Source organism: Panthera leo, chromosome A3, assembly GCF_018350215.1.
Source record: "Panthera leo isolate Ple1 chromosome A3, P.leo_Ple1_pat1.1, whole genome shotgun sequence".
NCBI classification, from domain to species: domain Eukaryota; kingdom Metazoa; phylum Chordata; class Mammalia; order Carnivora; family Felidae; genus Panthera; species Panthera leo.
The window spans coordinates 20,868,421-20,883,759 of NC_056681.1; the positions used below are offsets into that span (position 1 = coordinate 20,868,421).

The 15,339-nt window shown below is 51.1% G+C and overlaps 1 protein-coding gene across 2 annotated transcripts in view; it reads right to left on the bottom strand.

Annotated features, from left to right (window-relative positions):
- Positions 1 to 201: 201 nt before the first annotated feature.
- PPP1R16B (protein phosphatase 1 regulatory subunit 16B) overlaps positions 202 to 15,339 on the bottom strand; it is a 99,474-nt gene continuing 84,336 nt past the window's right edge. For both annotated transcript variants that reach the window (XM_042930977.1, XM_042930978.1), the window contains 5 exons: positions 14,137 to 14,262; positions 13,528 to 13,603; positions 12,502 to 12,631; positions 12,242 to 12,410; positions 202 to 4,988 (listed from right to left, as the gene is read on the bottom strand). In XM_042930977.1, the coding sequence (XP_042786911.1) occupies positions 4,479 to 4,988; positions 12,242 to 12,410; positions 12,502 to 12,631; positions 13,528 to 13,603; positions 14,137 to 14,262 (1,011 nt within the window). In that variant the 3' untranslated portion in view covers positions 202 to 4,478. The remainder of the gene's footprint in view (positions 4,989 to 12,241; positions 12,411 to 12,501; positions 12,632 to 13,527; positions 13,604 to 14,136; positions 14,263 to 15,339) is intronic.

The window sequence follows — 15,339 nt, forward strand, 5'->3', positions numbered from 1 at the left end:
CTCCCTCTGCTTTAGGGGCGTTCCAGGAGAGCCTTCTGTCGTGGGGACGGGGACCAGGAGCCCTCCCCTGCCCTCCATCCCAGAGATCATCTCTTGGTGAATTCAACTCAGCATAATTCAAGTGAGCTCGCCGCAATGACCACAGCCACACTAGCAGGTGTTATTAAAAGGAATTTTAATAATCTTAATTAAAAACTCTCAACAGTGAATTCTGTCACAGGCCTTGGCAGCTGGAAGCAACCCCAGGGTCACGCCCCTTTGGGGTGTGGTCGAGCCACGGTCTTGGATCGAGGCCCACCACTGCCACGCGGCGAGGAGCTACCTGGAAGTTACTTCAATACAATATCAAAGATCCGCAAGGATTTTTTTTAAAAAAAGTTTTAAATATATTAGACTCTCTTGATTGCCATTTTTTTACACAAAGCTGCTGATACAGTATACAGAGTTTTAACGTTTTTTCACATAAAATACATTTTTCTTCAGTGTTCTCTGTACATCAGTGGCTTCTGGTCTGGTGAATTATTGCGGAGGGCTGGGTGTCTGCAGACTTTTCCTCGGTGCACAGAGCCAGGCCCCGCACTGTGGCACTTGCAATGTTCATGGGAAGCAGGCCCTCTGGCCAACTGGCCAACAAGAGACTCCTATCAAGGAGAGGTCTACAGCTTCTGGCAAAGGGGGTCACTTCTGGAGAGTCAACCACTGACCGCATGACCCTTCGCTCTTACATGCACTGGGATGGCGGAGGCTGTCCCCAGGCTACAATAGCAAGAGTTAAATGCAGTCCCTCTGAGCATCTTGTAAAAACTGCCCTTCTGGAAAGTGCCCCAGTAAAACCCACTCTGGGAAGGCAAGTGGGAGAGAGAGCTCAACACCAAAAGGTATCTGGTACCAATTGCCAAAAACGGTCTCGTTATTACAGAGCCAGCAAACCATGGCGCTGTAGAACAGGGATACCCCCTTGTTTGCTTTCCTAAGCCCACTGACCCTGATCCAACACTGTGGAGCAGTTCAATCGCAGCTGCATATTTGGTGAATTACATCCTGAACCTGGGTCTAAGGTTTACTCCACTTCCCTGAGCTCCTGGCCAGGAACTATCTGGTGACAGCCACAGTTGTCAGTGGTCCGGGGGCACAGGGTGGGAGCAAAGGCCAGAGCTCACAGTGAGCCACGTGGCACGTGATTTGTGAGTAGCCTCCCGTAATCAGCCAGGAACTACCACCAGACCTGGGGCTCACGAGTGAGCTGAGCATCTGGTATACCTTGCCAGCGTTCTCCCCGCTCCTTGATCCACACCTGCCAGGAGGAGGCAGATGCATGAGGAAAGGCTTCAGTGTTAAAGGAGAAGTTCCTCACCTCCCATTATCCATTGGTGGGGCAGGGGGACTCCATAACAAAGGAGCAAAAATGAGCAAGAGACAGTGAGTTTCAGAACCCGAGGTGCAAGCAGCAGCAAATTCCAGACTCTTTGTCCTTCCACATACTGACCTCAAATCTGCCAGTCTACGATGCCCCAAAGATGCTGGCCTGAAGGCAGCTCTCCCTGAAAGTCCCAGACAGACTTGGAATGCTGTCTCCATGGAACTCAAGAGCCAGCATCTGCATTTAGTGGCAAATGTTATCTGGGGATGGCCAGGACGGCAGTTTTGCTGCTGATGGGTTTCCCACTCTAGAGACTCCAGAGCTAGAAACCAAGGTGAAGCTACACCAGGATGCTGTCCCTCTGTCTCAGGTGAACTTCAGAGGGGCTCCTGAGACCTCAAGGTATCAGATGCTGGTCGTCAAGGGATAAAAACTGTAAAACGAAGTCTCCTCGCCTTGTCTTGCTCCTCCTTTACCCCCAGAGCCTAACCTAGTGCCTGGTATGTCTCAGCTAGTCAATAAACGACATGAGCGAATACATGAATGACCCTGACCCCGCCTTGTCCCTCAACACCACGGAGACCCATAGGTTGAGTTCCCAGGTACTCGAAGCCCTAACAAGGAATGGCTTACCCGGACTGAAAACAAGAGCTAAAATGCCCATGAGTCTGCGCTTGGCTGCTGTCGGGGAATCCGCTGGGATTCCCGGCCTTCTTTCCAGCTGGGAGATGCGTGGCCCAGGAGGCAGGAAGTGAGGGGAAAGAGGGAGCGGCCAGAAGGGCTCAGAGTGGGCAACGAATGCCTTCAGTCTCTGGCCCCTGAGCCAGCAGATCTGAAAACCTGCACAGCCCTCTCCTGGGAGGGTATGGCTTCCCTTGGCACCCTTCTGCTTACAGCTTAAGTTGGCTCAAAAGGAGTTCAGGGTCAGTCTAATCTGAACACTGCTTTAAAGTCAAAGGTATGTGTGTTCTGATCATTCTTGCCCCGCTCCAGCCATGGGCTGACGTGACGGAGAGACTGCCGCAGAGGCCAGGGGCACGGGAGGCATCACACATCCCTGCCTGCAGTCTCCTGAGCTGCCCCTCCACCCTCCACTGGATCTGTCCTGGACTTGGGGTGGGGCTGGACTGCTGCTGTGACCCTCCCTGCTCCCAGGAGCCACCAGGTGCACAGTGACTCCATTGAGCCCTCTGCTGTCTGGTCCAGCTGCCCTGCTCCTGGAAAAGCATCAGCCAGGCCCCTGGGATCCAGCTCCCTCTCTGGGCTGTGGGGCCATGGAGGCCACAGTGGGGACTGGGGCTGATAAACAGCAGACCCCCTTACTGGAATTGTGGCACAGGGGGCTCCTCCAGCCCCGGCTCCCTGGCCCAGGGGCCCCTCAGGGAGAATTTCTCACAGGCTCAGAAAGAAGTTTAAAGGGAACCCAGATTTGTCCCCCAAATCCCAGAATTTGGAACCAGGGAGCCCCTTCAGAGCTCTAAGGAGGTAGTTGTAGGATAAATGAAAGGCGCACAGAGCAGGGAACAAACCTGCGGCTTATGAAGTACACCAGTAGGTTTTGGCTGAGCCTGTGAACAGTACCCAACTCGTGGGCAGCAATTTCAAAGGGGCTCTTGAGAAAATGCAGTCGAGAGACGGTGGGCAGCTTGGTTTTCCCTCCCCAGCATCAGGGAGATCAGGGCTTTGAGACTGTTGGGCTGCAGTGAGGCCCCTCTCTAGCCCCATCACCGCTGTCCTGAATGCAATGCAGGGTGTTGGCCATGGGCGCCTTGGATTTGCAGCCCTGGGGTGTCACCACTCCCGCGAGAGCAGGCTGGGAGACCCTGGGCCAAGCAGGACCTCACAAGGGCCAACTGGAAAACTTGTCTCAACGAGCATTTCAGAAAAGGCAAATCTGGGCTGGGGGTCCTGGGCATTTACCCCGGGAGGGGTGGGGGCTCCCAGCAGTTTCTCACTGTTCACTCCGATGGCTCACTCAGCCTGAGGGAGTCTGGATGACAGAGGCTGGACTGAAATCACCTGGATATTCACAAAGATTGGCCAGGGCACTGGGCACAGGTCACCAGAGAGGGTTGTAGAAATTAACAACACAAACTCACTCCTCGCCCTGGAAAGCCCTTGCAACCGAAGCTCCTCACTTAGCTTCATTCTTCCAACACCAGTCAGTAAAACCCAGTGATCATGATGCTATCCACGAAAGAAAGCAAGAAAGCAAATTCAGTTCTCTCCCACCTGTAGTTTTACAGCCTAAAAGAATCCTTTTATCCAACGCACTTTCGGAAACACTAACCTTATTCCCCCTCACCTCCAATTTTTGACACTTCCATCCAAAAGTAAAATAGGATTTGGATTATCCCAGGCATGGAATATTCCAGGCATTAGCCTGGTTTTCTACCTCGGCCTCTGGGTGGTCACACAGCTGGCCTCCGGCATGGGCAAAGCTGTGGGGAGAAGGCCATTGCCCATCTCATTGACCCCAGGTGGGTTCAGAGCTTCCTCTGAACAAAGAGTGGACCTCCTCTCCTGCTAGATGTGGATGGTAGCCCAGGCCCCCCCGCGTGACCCTGGGCAGGACCGTGGGTCTCAGCTTCGCAGCCCCCCTCCCCTACTAAAGCCACATTGGCAGTGGTGATGAAACGGAGTCTTAGCCTCAATCCTCTTGGGAAGAACCCACAAATTCTCAGTCCCACCTGCTTCCCATGAGCCCAGCTGTGTCATTCCTACACAGGGTTGAGCGTGTGTGTGTGTGTGTGTGTGTGTGTGTGTGCGCGTGCACGTGCGCACCGATATGGGATATGCGAGTCCCGGTCCAGAGAAGCCTTAACCGACAACAGAACTGGAATGGAATCCCAGTGCCCCCCCCCCCCAAAATCTGACAGCGGGGTGAGTCAGGAAGCCACGATGGGGCCTTGTTTCTGACGGCAGACAATGCAGCAGGAAGCAGAGCCGTGGGAAGTGGTGATGCTATGGGCCGCTGGGTGAGAGGTGGGCTCAGCTCTGGAAAGCAAAGCCCACCTCCCCGCAAGCTGCCCTCTGATGTCTCCCCAGCCAGGGCTGCCGGGTGGGTGGATTCCAGAGACCCCTCCCCGAAGCATCTCTCTCCTCCGTCACACAGAGACTAGGAGATGCGGCAGCAGCCATGGACCTTCTCCTCCATCTCCTCCATGGGGGCCTTGAACTTCAAGAGCGGGGGATCTCCGCTGGTGACCGTGTAATATACCGAGGTTCCATTGCTGCTGTAGGGTGAAGTTCTGCCTCCGATCAAGGGGGCCTTGCCTTCGCTGCTGCTCTCGCCCGTCCTGCCCATGCTGCTGCCCAGGTGAGTGCTCAGGAAGGGGTGGCTGAGCAGCTTGGCCGCAGCCCGCTGCCGCTTCAGCTCCAGAAGCGTCTGGGGACTCTGTTCCTTGTAGCCACTCCAGGGCGAGGTGGCATCGGCCACGCCGGGGCTGCCATAGGCCATGTTGTAGTCAGGCACCTCGTGCACTTTCCAGACATCCCCGTTGGACAGTGCATACTGGTAGGTGCTGACTGGAGCCCGGAGGCCATTCTCAACAGGCCCGTCCATTTCACTTCGTGGGATCTTGGTAGAAAACTCGGAGAGCAGCACGGGCTTCTCCAGCCGGGGGTTCTGAGGGGGAGAAGGACAACATTACCAGCCGGGCAGAGGATCCAAACCCACTCCCTGCTTGCACCTCTGCTGAGGGCCTTATTGCCTGGACCTGTCCTCGCTCCATGTTCCCAACCGAGCTCACAGGACCTCCGTTCTGCTTCAGGGGACTCGCCGATCTATGCGTTTTGACAGAGCTGGCCAATCCCCATCCTTGCCGTGAGGACTGGACCATGACCCCAGGCATGGCCAGTCGGCAGATTCACCGCAGGAATTGGTTCTTGGCTGAAACTGGTTGCACAAAACTCATCCCTGGGATCTGTGCCAGAACAACTGGGAAACAGAAGTACTGTTTATGCAGAACTCGAGGGTGGCCACAGTGATGGAAGCTGGGGGCCTGGGGGAGACGGCATGTCAAAGGGTCCACTCGACAGTGCCGCTGACATAAAGGGAGACTGAAGGGGTGCACCTTGAGCCCCAGTGTCCAGTCGGCCCCAGACTTTGCGGTGACATGAGCCGATAAATTCTTGTTTTGTGTAAGCCATTTCTAGCTGAGTTTTTGGTCACTTGTCATCTTCCTTCTGTACTCCCAGCAAATATCCACTCCAAACAGCAGAAATTCTAACCCAGAAACCCCTGGATAACGAGAGCTTTGAAAGAAGCTGCTGCCTATAAACTAGAAACTAAAAGGTGGCTATATTTGGTGACAAAAAAAGCAGAGCAAAACTCACCAGAAATAAAGTCAAAAGGCACATAAAAATATTTGCAACGCATATGACAGAAAAGGGACTAATTTCCCAAATAAATAAGAGCTCTTAAAAGTCCATTTTAAAAAGCCCAACTACCCAGGGGCACCTGGGTGGCTCCGCTGGTTAAGCGTCCGACTCTTGATTCCGGCTCAGGTCATGATCTCATAGTTTGTGAGTTCAAGCCTTGCATCTGCTGTCAGGGCAGAGCCTGCTTGGGATTCTGCCTCCTCTCTCTCTCTCTCTCTCTCAATGACCTTCCCCACTTGCTGTCTATCTCTCTCTCAAAATAAATAAAAACTTTTAAAAACTTATATTAGGCCAATTACCCAACAGAAAAACAACAACAAAGGACGCTAATGTGCAGCTCCCAACAATAATAATAATATTCATAGCATATAAACACAGGAGACAATATTCAGTCTCACTAACAACTAATGACATAAAAATAAAAGCAACAGAATATTTTTACCTATCACATTAACAAATATTTTTTTTTAATTTTTTTTAACGTTTATTTATTTTTGAGACAGAGAGAGACAGAGCATGAATGGGGGAGGGGCAGAGAGAGAGGGAGACACAGAATCGGAAGCAGGCTCCAGGCTCCGAGCCATCAACCCAGAGCCCGACGCGGGGCTCGGGCTCACGGACCGTGAGATCGTGACCTGAGCTGAAGTCGGATGCTTAACCGACTGAGCCACCCAGGCGCCCCAACAAATATTTTAAAACTCTGTTATGCCTCAGGGTCGGCAAGAGTGTGGGAAAACTGGCAGGTATATAAACTGCCACCACACCTCTTTGGGGGATAATATCACATCACCGCCCCCCCCACACACACATGCACCCCACCAAAAAAAATTGGTTTTTAAGGAAGAATGCATACTCTACACCAGCAAGCCCATTTCTAGGACTTCATTTCACAGATGTATGCTCCCTTAGGGGAGAAAAGCCTGGAAGTCACCATTAGGCAGTGGGGAAATTATGGCAAGTAGCTGTGCTGGAACGTTCTGCATCTGGTAAAAAGAATGAAGGCAATCTTCATGCGCTGACTTGTGATTCCAAGAATTTCCATTTCTTGGAAAGATCTCCAAGAAATATACAATTGGGCTAAATCATGGTAAGGGGAGGGGCCCTTTCTATAGTCAGCTTCCATGTATGTGTGCATATTCTTTTCGTTTTTAACGGCTCCTTCCGAGCTACACAGGCAGATTGAAGCCACATTTGAGGCTTTTTTTTTTTTTTTTGCAGCTTGAATTTTTGTATCTATTTTCTTTGCTTCCGGAATGGTCCTGGAAAAAGACCATTCTTCATTGTCTAAATAAGTGCTTCTCTAACTTCATGTGCATATGAGTCACCTGGGGCTCTTGTTAAAATGCACATGCTGAGTCACCAGATCTGGGTTGGGACTTGAATTTCAGCATTTTTCTAAGAAAATTCCAGACTGACGCTTTGAGTAGCAGGGATCTAAAACACAGATGCACAATGGCATCACCTGGGGAGTTAAAAACACATATCCATGCCAACCTGAAAAGGCTACATAGTGTGATTCCAACTTTATGACATTCTGGAAAAGGCAAGACCACGGAGATGGTAAAAAGATCAGTGGTCGCCAGGGGGTTGGGGAGGGATGAACAGGTACACCAGGGATTTTTAGGGCAGTGAAAGTATTCTGTATAAAAGTTTAACGATGGATATATGACATTACACATTTGTCAAAATCCACAGAATGTACAACATCCAGAGTAAACTCTAACATAAACAATAGACTTCAGCTAATCATCATATATCCATATTGGCTCATCAATGATAATGTACCTACTACGCTAATATAAGATGTTAATACCAGTGGATATCGGGGGACATGATGAGGGGTGTGTGTGGAAACTTTATGTACTTTCTACATATGTTTCCTGTAAACTACAACTGCTCCAAAAAATCAAGTCTATGAGTTTCTTTTTAAATACACCAGTACAGGGGCGCCTGGGTGGCTCAGTCAGTTGAGCGTCCGACTTCAGCTCAGTTCAGGATCTCGCAGTTTGTGAGGTCGAGCCCCACGTCGGGTTCTGTGCTGACAGCTCAGAGCCTGGAGCCTGCTTCAGATTCTGTGTCTTCTCCTGTCTCTGCCCCTCCCATGCTCATGCTCTGTCCCTCTCTGGGTCTCTCAATAATAAATAAACATTTAAAAAAATGTTAAATACATCCGTACAATGCCTGGACACCAGGCCCAAAGATTCAGATTTCATTTGTCTGGGTTGCAACCTAGACATCAGAATTTTTTGAAAACAAACCCAAAAACACCACCCCAGGTGATTTTCTCGTACAGTTAAGTTTGTGAGCTACTGGTTAAGAGATGGGATTGTCCCATCACTCCTGAGTTCCAGGGATTCAGCTCTGCCAAAAGCGTGTGCCAAAGCCAGCCCTGGGGGTTAACCGGATAGAGTCTTGGCAGAAACCTGACTTGCGGGTCAAGCTGAGCAGATACTCCCCCCCAGATGCATGGTCCTCAAACTCTTGTGTGCCCCAGAATCCCCTGGAGGCCTGGTGAAAACACAGATTGCTAGTTAAACCCAGAGCCCAGTGTTTATGATTCAGTACCTCTGGGGCGAGGCCAGAGAATTTGCATTTCTAAATTTTTTTTTAATGTTTATTTATTTTTTGAGAGAGATACAAACAGAACAAGAGCTGAGGAGGTGCAGAGAGGGAGGGAGACACAGAATGTGAAGCAGGCTCCAAGCTCTGAGCTGTCAGCACAGAGCCCGACGTGGGGCTCAAATTCAGACTGCAAGATGGTGACCTGAGCCGAAGTCAGATGCTTAACTGACTGAGCCACCCAGGCGCCCCTGGGAATCTGTATTTCCAACAAGTTCCCAGGTGATGCCACTGCTGCTGGTCCAGGGACCACACTTGGAGAATGTCTGTCTTAGAGACCATCGCAGCCCTGTCAGTACCTACAGCCTTGAAAGGGGGAGGTAAGAAAAAGGAAGGAGCTGTGGGCTTTGTAGCTGTGCCCTGTGATCTCCTTGGTTTACCCCGGGGGCTGGGACTGATATCTGGGGCCCTGGACCCTGACAGCCGTCCTTGACGCTGGATGGCTGGGCAACTGGCGGGAAGACAGCCATCTTCTGAACGGTCTCTTTCCAGGACCATTCTGGAAGTAAAGAAAACAAGTACAAAAATTCAAGCTGCCATCTCTCCCCAGGCCTGAAACCCCAGCCCCAGAGGCAAAATGGCCCATTCTCTTGCCTTCAACAAACCCCTAAATAAACCGCAGTCTGACGAGGAAGCCGTAGAAATTATCAACAGACTCGGGCCACCCCCCTCCCACCCTAATTCCCTGCAGGGCTAATGATTTACACGGCTCCACGCCAACTGAGCACTTGTGGCAGAGTCCCTGGCCTGGGAGATCTGAACAAACACAGTAGGTGTGAAGGAGGAGCTGCTTCCCTGAGGATTTAAGAATCTCGGTCTCTCTCCCACCCATCAATAAGGAAAAGATAAGCAGCCCAACAAAAAGGGGCAGAAGGACAGACGTGGCACAAAAAAAGATAACCAGACGGCCAATAAGCACGTGAAAATGTGTTCACCACCAACCACCATCAGGCAAATACCAATTTAAAATGCAAGGGACGCCTGGGTGGCTCAGTCGGTCAAGCGTCCAACCCTTGGTTTCGGCCCAGGTCATGATCCCCTGGTTCGTGAGTTCAAGCCCCACATCAGGCTCTGCACTGACAGAGTGGAGACTGTTTGGGATTCTCTCTCTGTCTCCCTCTGTCCCTCCCCCACTCTCTGTCTCTCTCTCTCTCTCTCTCTCCAACTCTATCTCTCTCTCTCTCAAAATAAACATTTAAAAATGAAATGAAATGAAATAACTAAAATAGAAAAAAATGAAATGAAATGAAATGAAATGAAATAAATAAAATAAAATAAAATAAAATAAAATAAAATGCGAGCTCCCACAGTAACCCCACCAGGATGGCTCGGATGGAAATGAATGAGTACACCAAGGATTGGCAAGAAGCTCTCACGTTTCCTGAGCACTGTTGGGAGAGTAGATGGGTATTATCACTCTGGCAAAGTGCTTGGCGGTATCTCGCGTAGCCTCCCCATGACTCATCCTGCATTTCTGGGTATAGAGCCTACAGAAAATAGTGCTGATGCCCACCAAAAGACATGGATGAGAATGTTTTGAGCAGCTTTATTCAAAATAGCCCCAAACTTGAAACAACCCAAAGCAGGAACAACCTGCTCCTCCACCAGCAGGAGAATGGACACGTGCGTCGTAGCCTAGCTAAACGACAGAACTTTCCAGAGCAATGAAAACGAACGAACTCTGCTGCTACGTGCCTGTACATGGACGAGTCTCACAGTCAAGAATGAAGTCAGATACAAAAGACCACCTACTACCTGGATCCATTCGTATGCAGATGTGGACACAAAACTAACCTCTACCGTTCCAAGTTAAGTAGCGTCTCTCTTTGGGGAAGTGGGGAGGAAGGATCACTGGAAGAGAGAACATGGGAACTTCCTGGGGGTGATCGAAATGTTCTATGCGTTCGCCTGAGGGTACGCATTTATAAGTCCATTGAAAAATCCATTTAAGATTTGTGTACTGGGGCATCTGGGTGGCTCAGTCGGTTGAGTGTCCGACTTCGGCTCAGGTCACGATCTCGCGGTCCGTGAGTTCGAGCCCCGCGTCGGGCTCTGTGCTGACAGCTCAGAGCCTGGAGCCTGCTTCGGATTCTGTGTCTCCCTCTCTCTCTGACCCTCCCCCATTCATGCTCTGTCTCTCTCTGTCTCAAAAATAAATAAATGTTAAAAAAAAATTAAAAAAAAAAAAAAGATTTGTGTACTTTTCCGTACGTAAATCCAACTCACGAAGGAAAAGTAAATAATGTGTAGTGGAAGGCATCTGAAATGTGATTTGATTTCAGTCTAGAGCTGTTTTCTCCCCAACCCCCAAGCTTAGGGACCAGGCAGAACAAAGCCTCCGAGGTGCCCTCTCTGTCCCCAGCCAAGGCTCCACTGGATTCCCTTCAGTGGGCACCTTCCCCTGCGGGTGAGACAAGGCTGCACGTGACCTCTCTGCTCCAGCTGGGAAGCAGGGTTCCACTGCGACAGGTGGGCACTCTGGGCAGCTAATCATTTCGCATCCCACCAAAGCCGCACTCTCTAGAGATGTGTTCAGCTGCTCATGGTCGGTAGAAGAACCAAAAAAGGCAGACCACTGCTGGGATGGTCAGCCCCTCCCTTTTTTGTCCCCAGCAATTCTGCGCTGGCCCCAAACTTGCTGGCCCCACGAAGCGAGACAGCAGCCATGCATGGAACCTGAGTCCAGTAGTGTCCTCCCAAAAGTCACGGCCAACCCACACCTCCGAATGTGACCTTAGTTGGAGGTAGGGTCTTTGCAGATGTAATACATTAAAATAAGGTGAAGTCACACTGAGTTAGGCTGGGCCCTAATCCAACAACTGCCGTCCTTCTACGAAGAGAAAACAGAAACACAGACACACACAAGGAAGAAGGCCGTGTGAAGACAGAAGCAGAGACTAGGAGTCATGGAATGCCCGAGCCACCGGAAGCTAGGAGAGAGGCGTGGAAAGATACCCTTTCAGAACCCCCAGAAGAAACCAACCCTGTGGACACTTTGATAGTAGACTTCTGGCCTCCGGAACCACGAGAGAATAAATCTCTACTGCTCTGAGCCACCAAGTTGACGGTAATGTGATACATACAGCAATCCTAGGAAACCAACACAGCATCATTCCCTTAAGAAAGTTGAATGCCCATGGGGCACCTGGGTGGCTCAGTCAGTTAGGCGTCCAGCTTCGGCTTAGGTCACGATCTCACGGTTCGTGAATTTGAGCCCCGCATTGGGATCTCTGCTGTCAGCATAGAGGCCACTTCAGATCCTCTGTCTCCCTCTCTCTCTGCTCCTCCCCTGCTCACTCTCTAAATAAATACATAAATAGATAGATAGATAGATAGATAGATAGATAGATAGATAGATAGATAGATACTAAAAAAAAGAAAGAAAGTTTAATGCCCAGACCCCTGGCTACTCCTCGAGCAGGCTTCTTGGAGGTCCTCCCACTACCCTCCTCAGTTTTTCAAAAAATGTCTTCCAACCGACGTGTTCTGTAAACACAATGGCCAGCATCTTGTTATTCCCCGCCACGGCCAAAAAGTTTTAGTGCCTTTAGCTCCCAGGATGGCTGCTGCACTGAACCTCCCTTCTGGGAAGCCCAGAACTAGGTTTGCGGGAGCACGAGCAGGCGCATGGCAGTTACCTTCTGTCTGTTATGAGACCCTACTGTGTGTCGAAGCTCCTGGCTCTGACTCTCACAACCCCCAGGATCGCCTCATTAACCACAGGAGCCACCAGCATCAGATGGGGTCCGGCTGGTTGAAAGGCACTGCCCGGCCACCCTCCCTTGGAAGACCCCGAGAAGAAGAGGCAAGACTGGGCTGGGGTCCTGGCCACCTCCCAAGTCAGGGCTGACACCGCGGCAGGGGCATGAAGCCACTCACTGGGTCCTTATTCTCTTGGTCTGTCCTGGTCTCCCTGATGTCCCCGTTGTAGGCGGAGGTCCGCTGATCCTCGGCCGCACTCCGCTGCTGCCACAGTATGGCCTCTCCCTCATACTCCTTCCGGTACAGGTTGGTCCTGTCCGACAGGCTGGCTCGCCGCACCACCTTCCTGAGGGGAGAGAGGAGGTGCTAGAGGGCTGTGCCCAGGTGCCACGGGCAGGAGCATCCCCAGGGGCCAAGGCTGGCCGGCCCTGGCTCACCCACGGCTCCCGGCGCTGGATGTCCTCCGGCTCAAGGACGATTTGTGTCTCAGCTGTGACTTCATGATCACGTCATGCTTGTGTTTTAGCTCCAGCAGCAGGACTTTGAACTCCTCCTCCTCACACAGGTCTGAAGGGGCAAAGGAGACTGTTGTGGGGAGCAGTGCAGGGGCCAGTGGCCCCTGAGGGCCCTCCAGGCCACGGCAGCTGCCATCCCAACACCCTGAGAACTCCCAGCATCTTTTGGGGCATCATCCAGGGAGGAAAGAAAACAATGCCAGCCTTACTTCCTGGGCTACACCCCAATCCTTAGAGGATAAGAACAGGAACCCCAGGATCTGTACAGTCACAACTCCTAAGGTTCCCAGCTGTGGGAAGAGCCATCCCCCTTTGGTAGTTTCCAACAGGAGTCATCAACTCTCCAGCGATATAAGACACATCAAGAGAAACAAGCAAGTACTCTCTGTAGTCCAAGCCCCAAATTACATGTATATCAAATCATATATACCTACCCATTCAATCCACCTAATCATTTCATTCATCTGACCCAGCCATCCATCCACAGATGTTCACTGACCCAGCCATCCATCCACAGATTCATCCCCTACCCTCCCATCCATTTATTCATCCATCTATCCAACCATCCAGCCATCCACCTGTCCATCCATCCATCCGGCCAGCCAGCCAGCCATCTAGCCAGCCATCCATCCATCCATCCATTCATCCAGCCAGCCATCCAGCTGTCCATCCACCCATCCATCCATCCATCCATCCATCCATCCATCCACCCATCCATCTATCCAACCTTCCATCCATACATTCATCCACTTACCCGTACACGTATCTATCCACCTATCCAGCTGTGCATCTGCACATTAAACTACCCTTCATTAATTTATTCATTCATCCTATCCATCCACACACGAATCCACCGTCTAGCCAACTATATATTTATCCAATTATTCCACTATCCATCAAATAATCAATGAGTACCTATGTGTATATTAGCTTTTATGCTGGACTCACCTATTGGCATCTCATCCATGGATGTCCTAGCACTGAGACTGGCCCCATGGGACACCAATAGCTCTGCCATCTGCATCTGAAACAGGAAGAAGCCCACGTTCCCCTTCGACTCAAAAAGACTGGGAGGTAGTAAGAGTGCCCAGTGTTTCTCAGGATATGACATAAAGAATGATGGGGCAGAGCGGGTTCCCAGGGAAGGCTCTGCACCCTGGAGCCAGGAATCCTGTCCACACAATGGGCGTGACACCTCCTCCAGCATGCCTGGGCCATGCCAAGGGACAGAAGAAGAAGGAGTCAGCTGTAAATCTAGAGCTGTCAGGAATCCAAGGAGGGACGGCAACAGCTGTAATCAGAGTTTTGTATCTGCGAAACAAAAGGAGAAACTCCTCAAATCAAAAATGTGAGGAATTTTCTAATGTGGCAAATGTGATCATCATCTTCTTAGGACACAACCTGTCGAATGGTTTTGCAAACTCTCAAGGTCCTTTCCTATCCCACAAACTAGCTGTGGTCAACCCCTTCGGTGGGTCTTGTGAACCCTCTGCCAGCCCAAAGGACAGCGGGCTGGTCCTGCGTGCCCTCCCTCCCAGCCCGACGGCGGAGAGTTACCTGTCCCCAGAAGGCGGCCGCGTGCAGGGGCTCCCAGCCATCCCAGTCCTTCACGTCCACACGCACTCCATGGTCCAGGAGGAGCTCGGCTGCCCGCAGGTACCCGTTGGCTCCAGCTATGTGCAGCTGAAGGAGAGAAGGAAAGTGAGCATTCCCTACGGGCACCAGTCCCACTTCTTCCCCAAATCCCAGCTCATTCCGGGGGGGCAGTGAATGGAAGAGAATGAGTCGGAAATCCAGCCACATTACAAAGCATTCTTAAGGCCACTCTCCATCCTGTGGTGGGTCTGAGAGCCCCTGTGGTCAAGGCAACAGCACTTACTGAGTCCCTACCACGTGCTGAGCTCTGAGGAAGGGGTTTCGGAGGCCCAACATGGTGGTTTTAAAATGTCTACAAATTCTTTGACATACCTCCCTTAAGAGATGGAGTTTCATTCCTCTCCCCTTGAATGCGGGCCAGAACAAGTGACCCGCTTCTAACAAACAAGACATTGTGAGGTGGTGGTGTGTGATTTGAGGTGAGGTCATACGAGGCATTGCTGGCTCTACCTTAGGCTCTCTTGGATCAATCACTCTAGGAATCAGCCATCGTGTAGCGCAGACCCTTAAGCAGCCACAAGGAGAGGTTGTAAGGAGGTGAAAAACTGAGGCCTCCAGCCAACAGCCAGCACTAACTTCTTAGCCATGTGAGTGCGCCATCTTGGAAGTGGATCTTCCAGCCCCAGTCAAGCCTTCAGATGGCCGCAACCTCGTGAGAGGCCCCCACCAGAGCTACCCAGCTAAGCTGTTCCCAATTCCCTACCCACAGAAACCATGTGAGATAACAAATATTTCCTGTTGTTCTAAGATGCTAAGTGTTGGGGTCACTTGTCACACAACGATAGGTAACCAACACATCCAACGAGGGAAAGCTTCATGTTGAGGCCACAACTCTTCTACCCAGCACCATTCAAGGCCTCTGGGGATGGGTGCCGCCTTGCAGACCTCAAATATCCCATCTGTTTGACCTCCAGAAAATATATAAAGTGCTTAGCGCATGACAAACAGTAAGTGATTGTCTTGGAGGGCCGTGAGTGATGGTAAGGTGCACCCTGGGAAGAAAGGAAGGAGTAAGGAGATGAGGCAAAGAGAAACCAACTGCCCAGCCAAGGTGGGAGATAGAGCTGAGATCCCAAGGACGCCAGAGCTCTGGCGGGGCTGAGG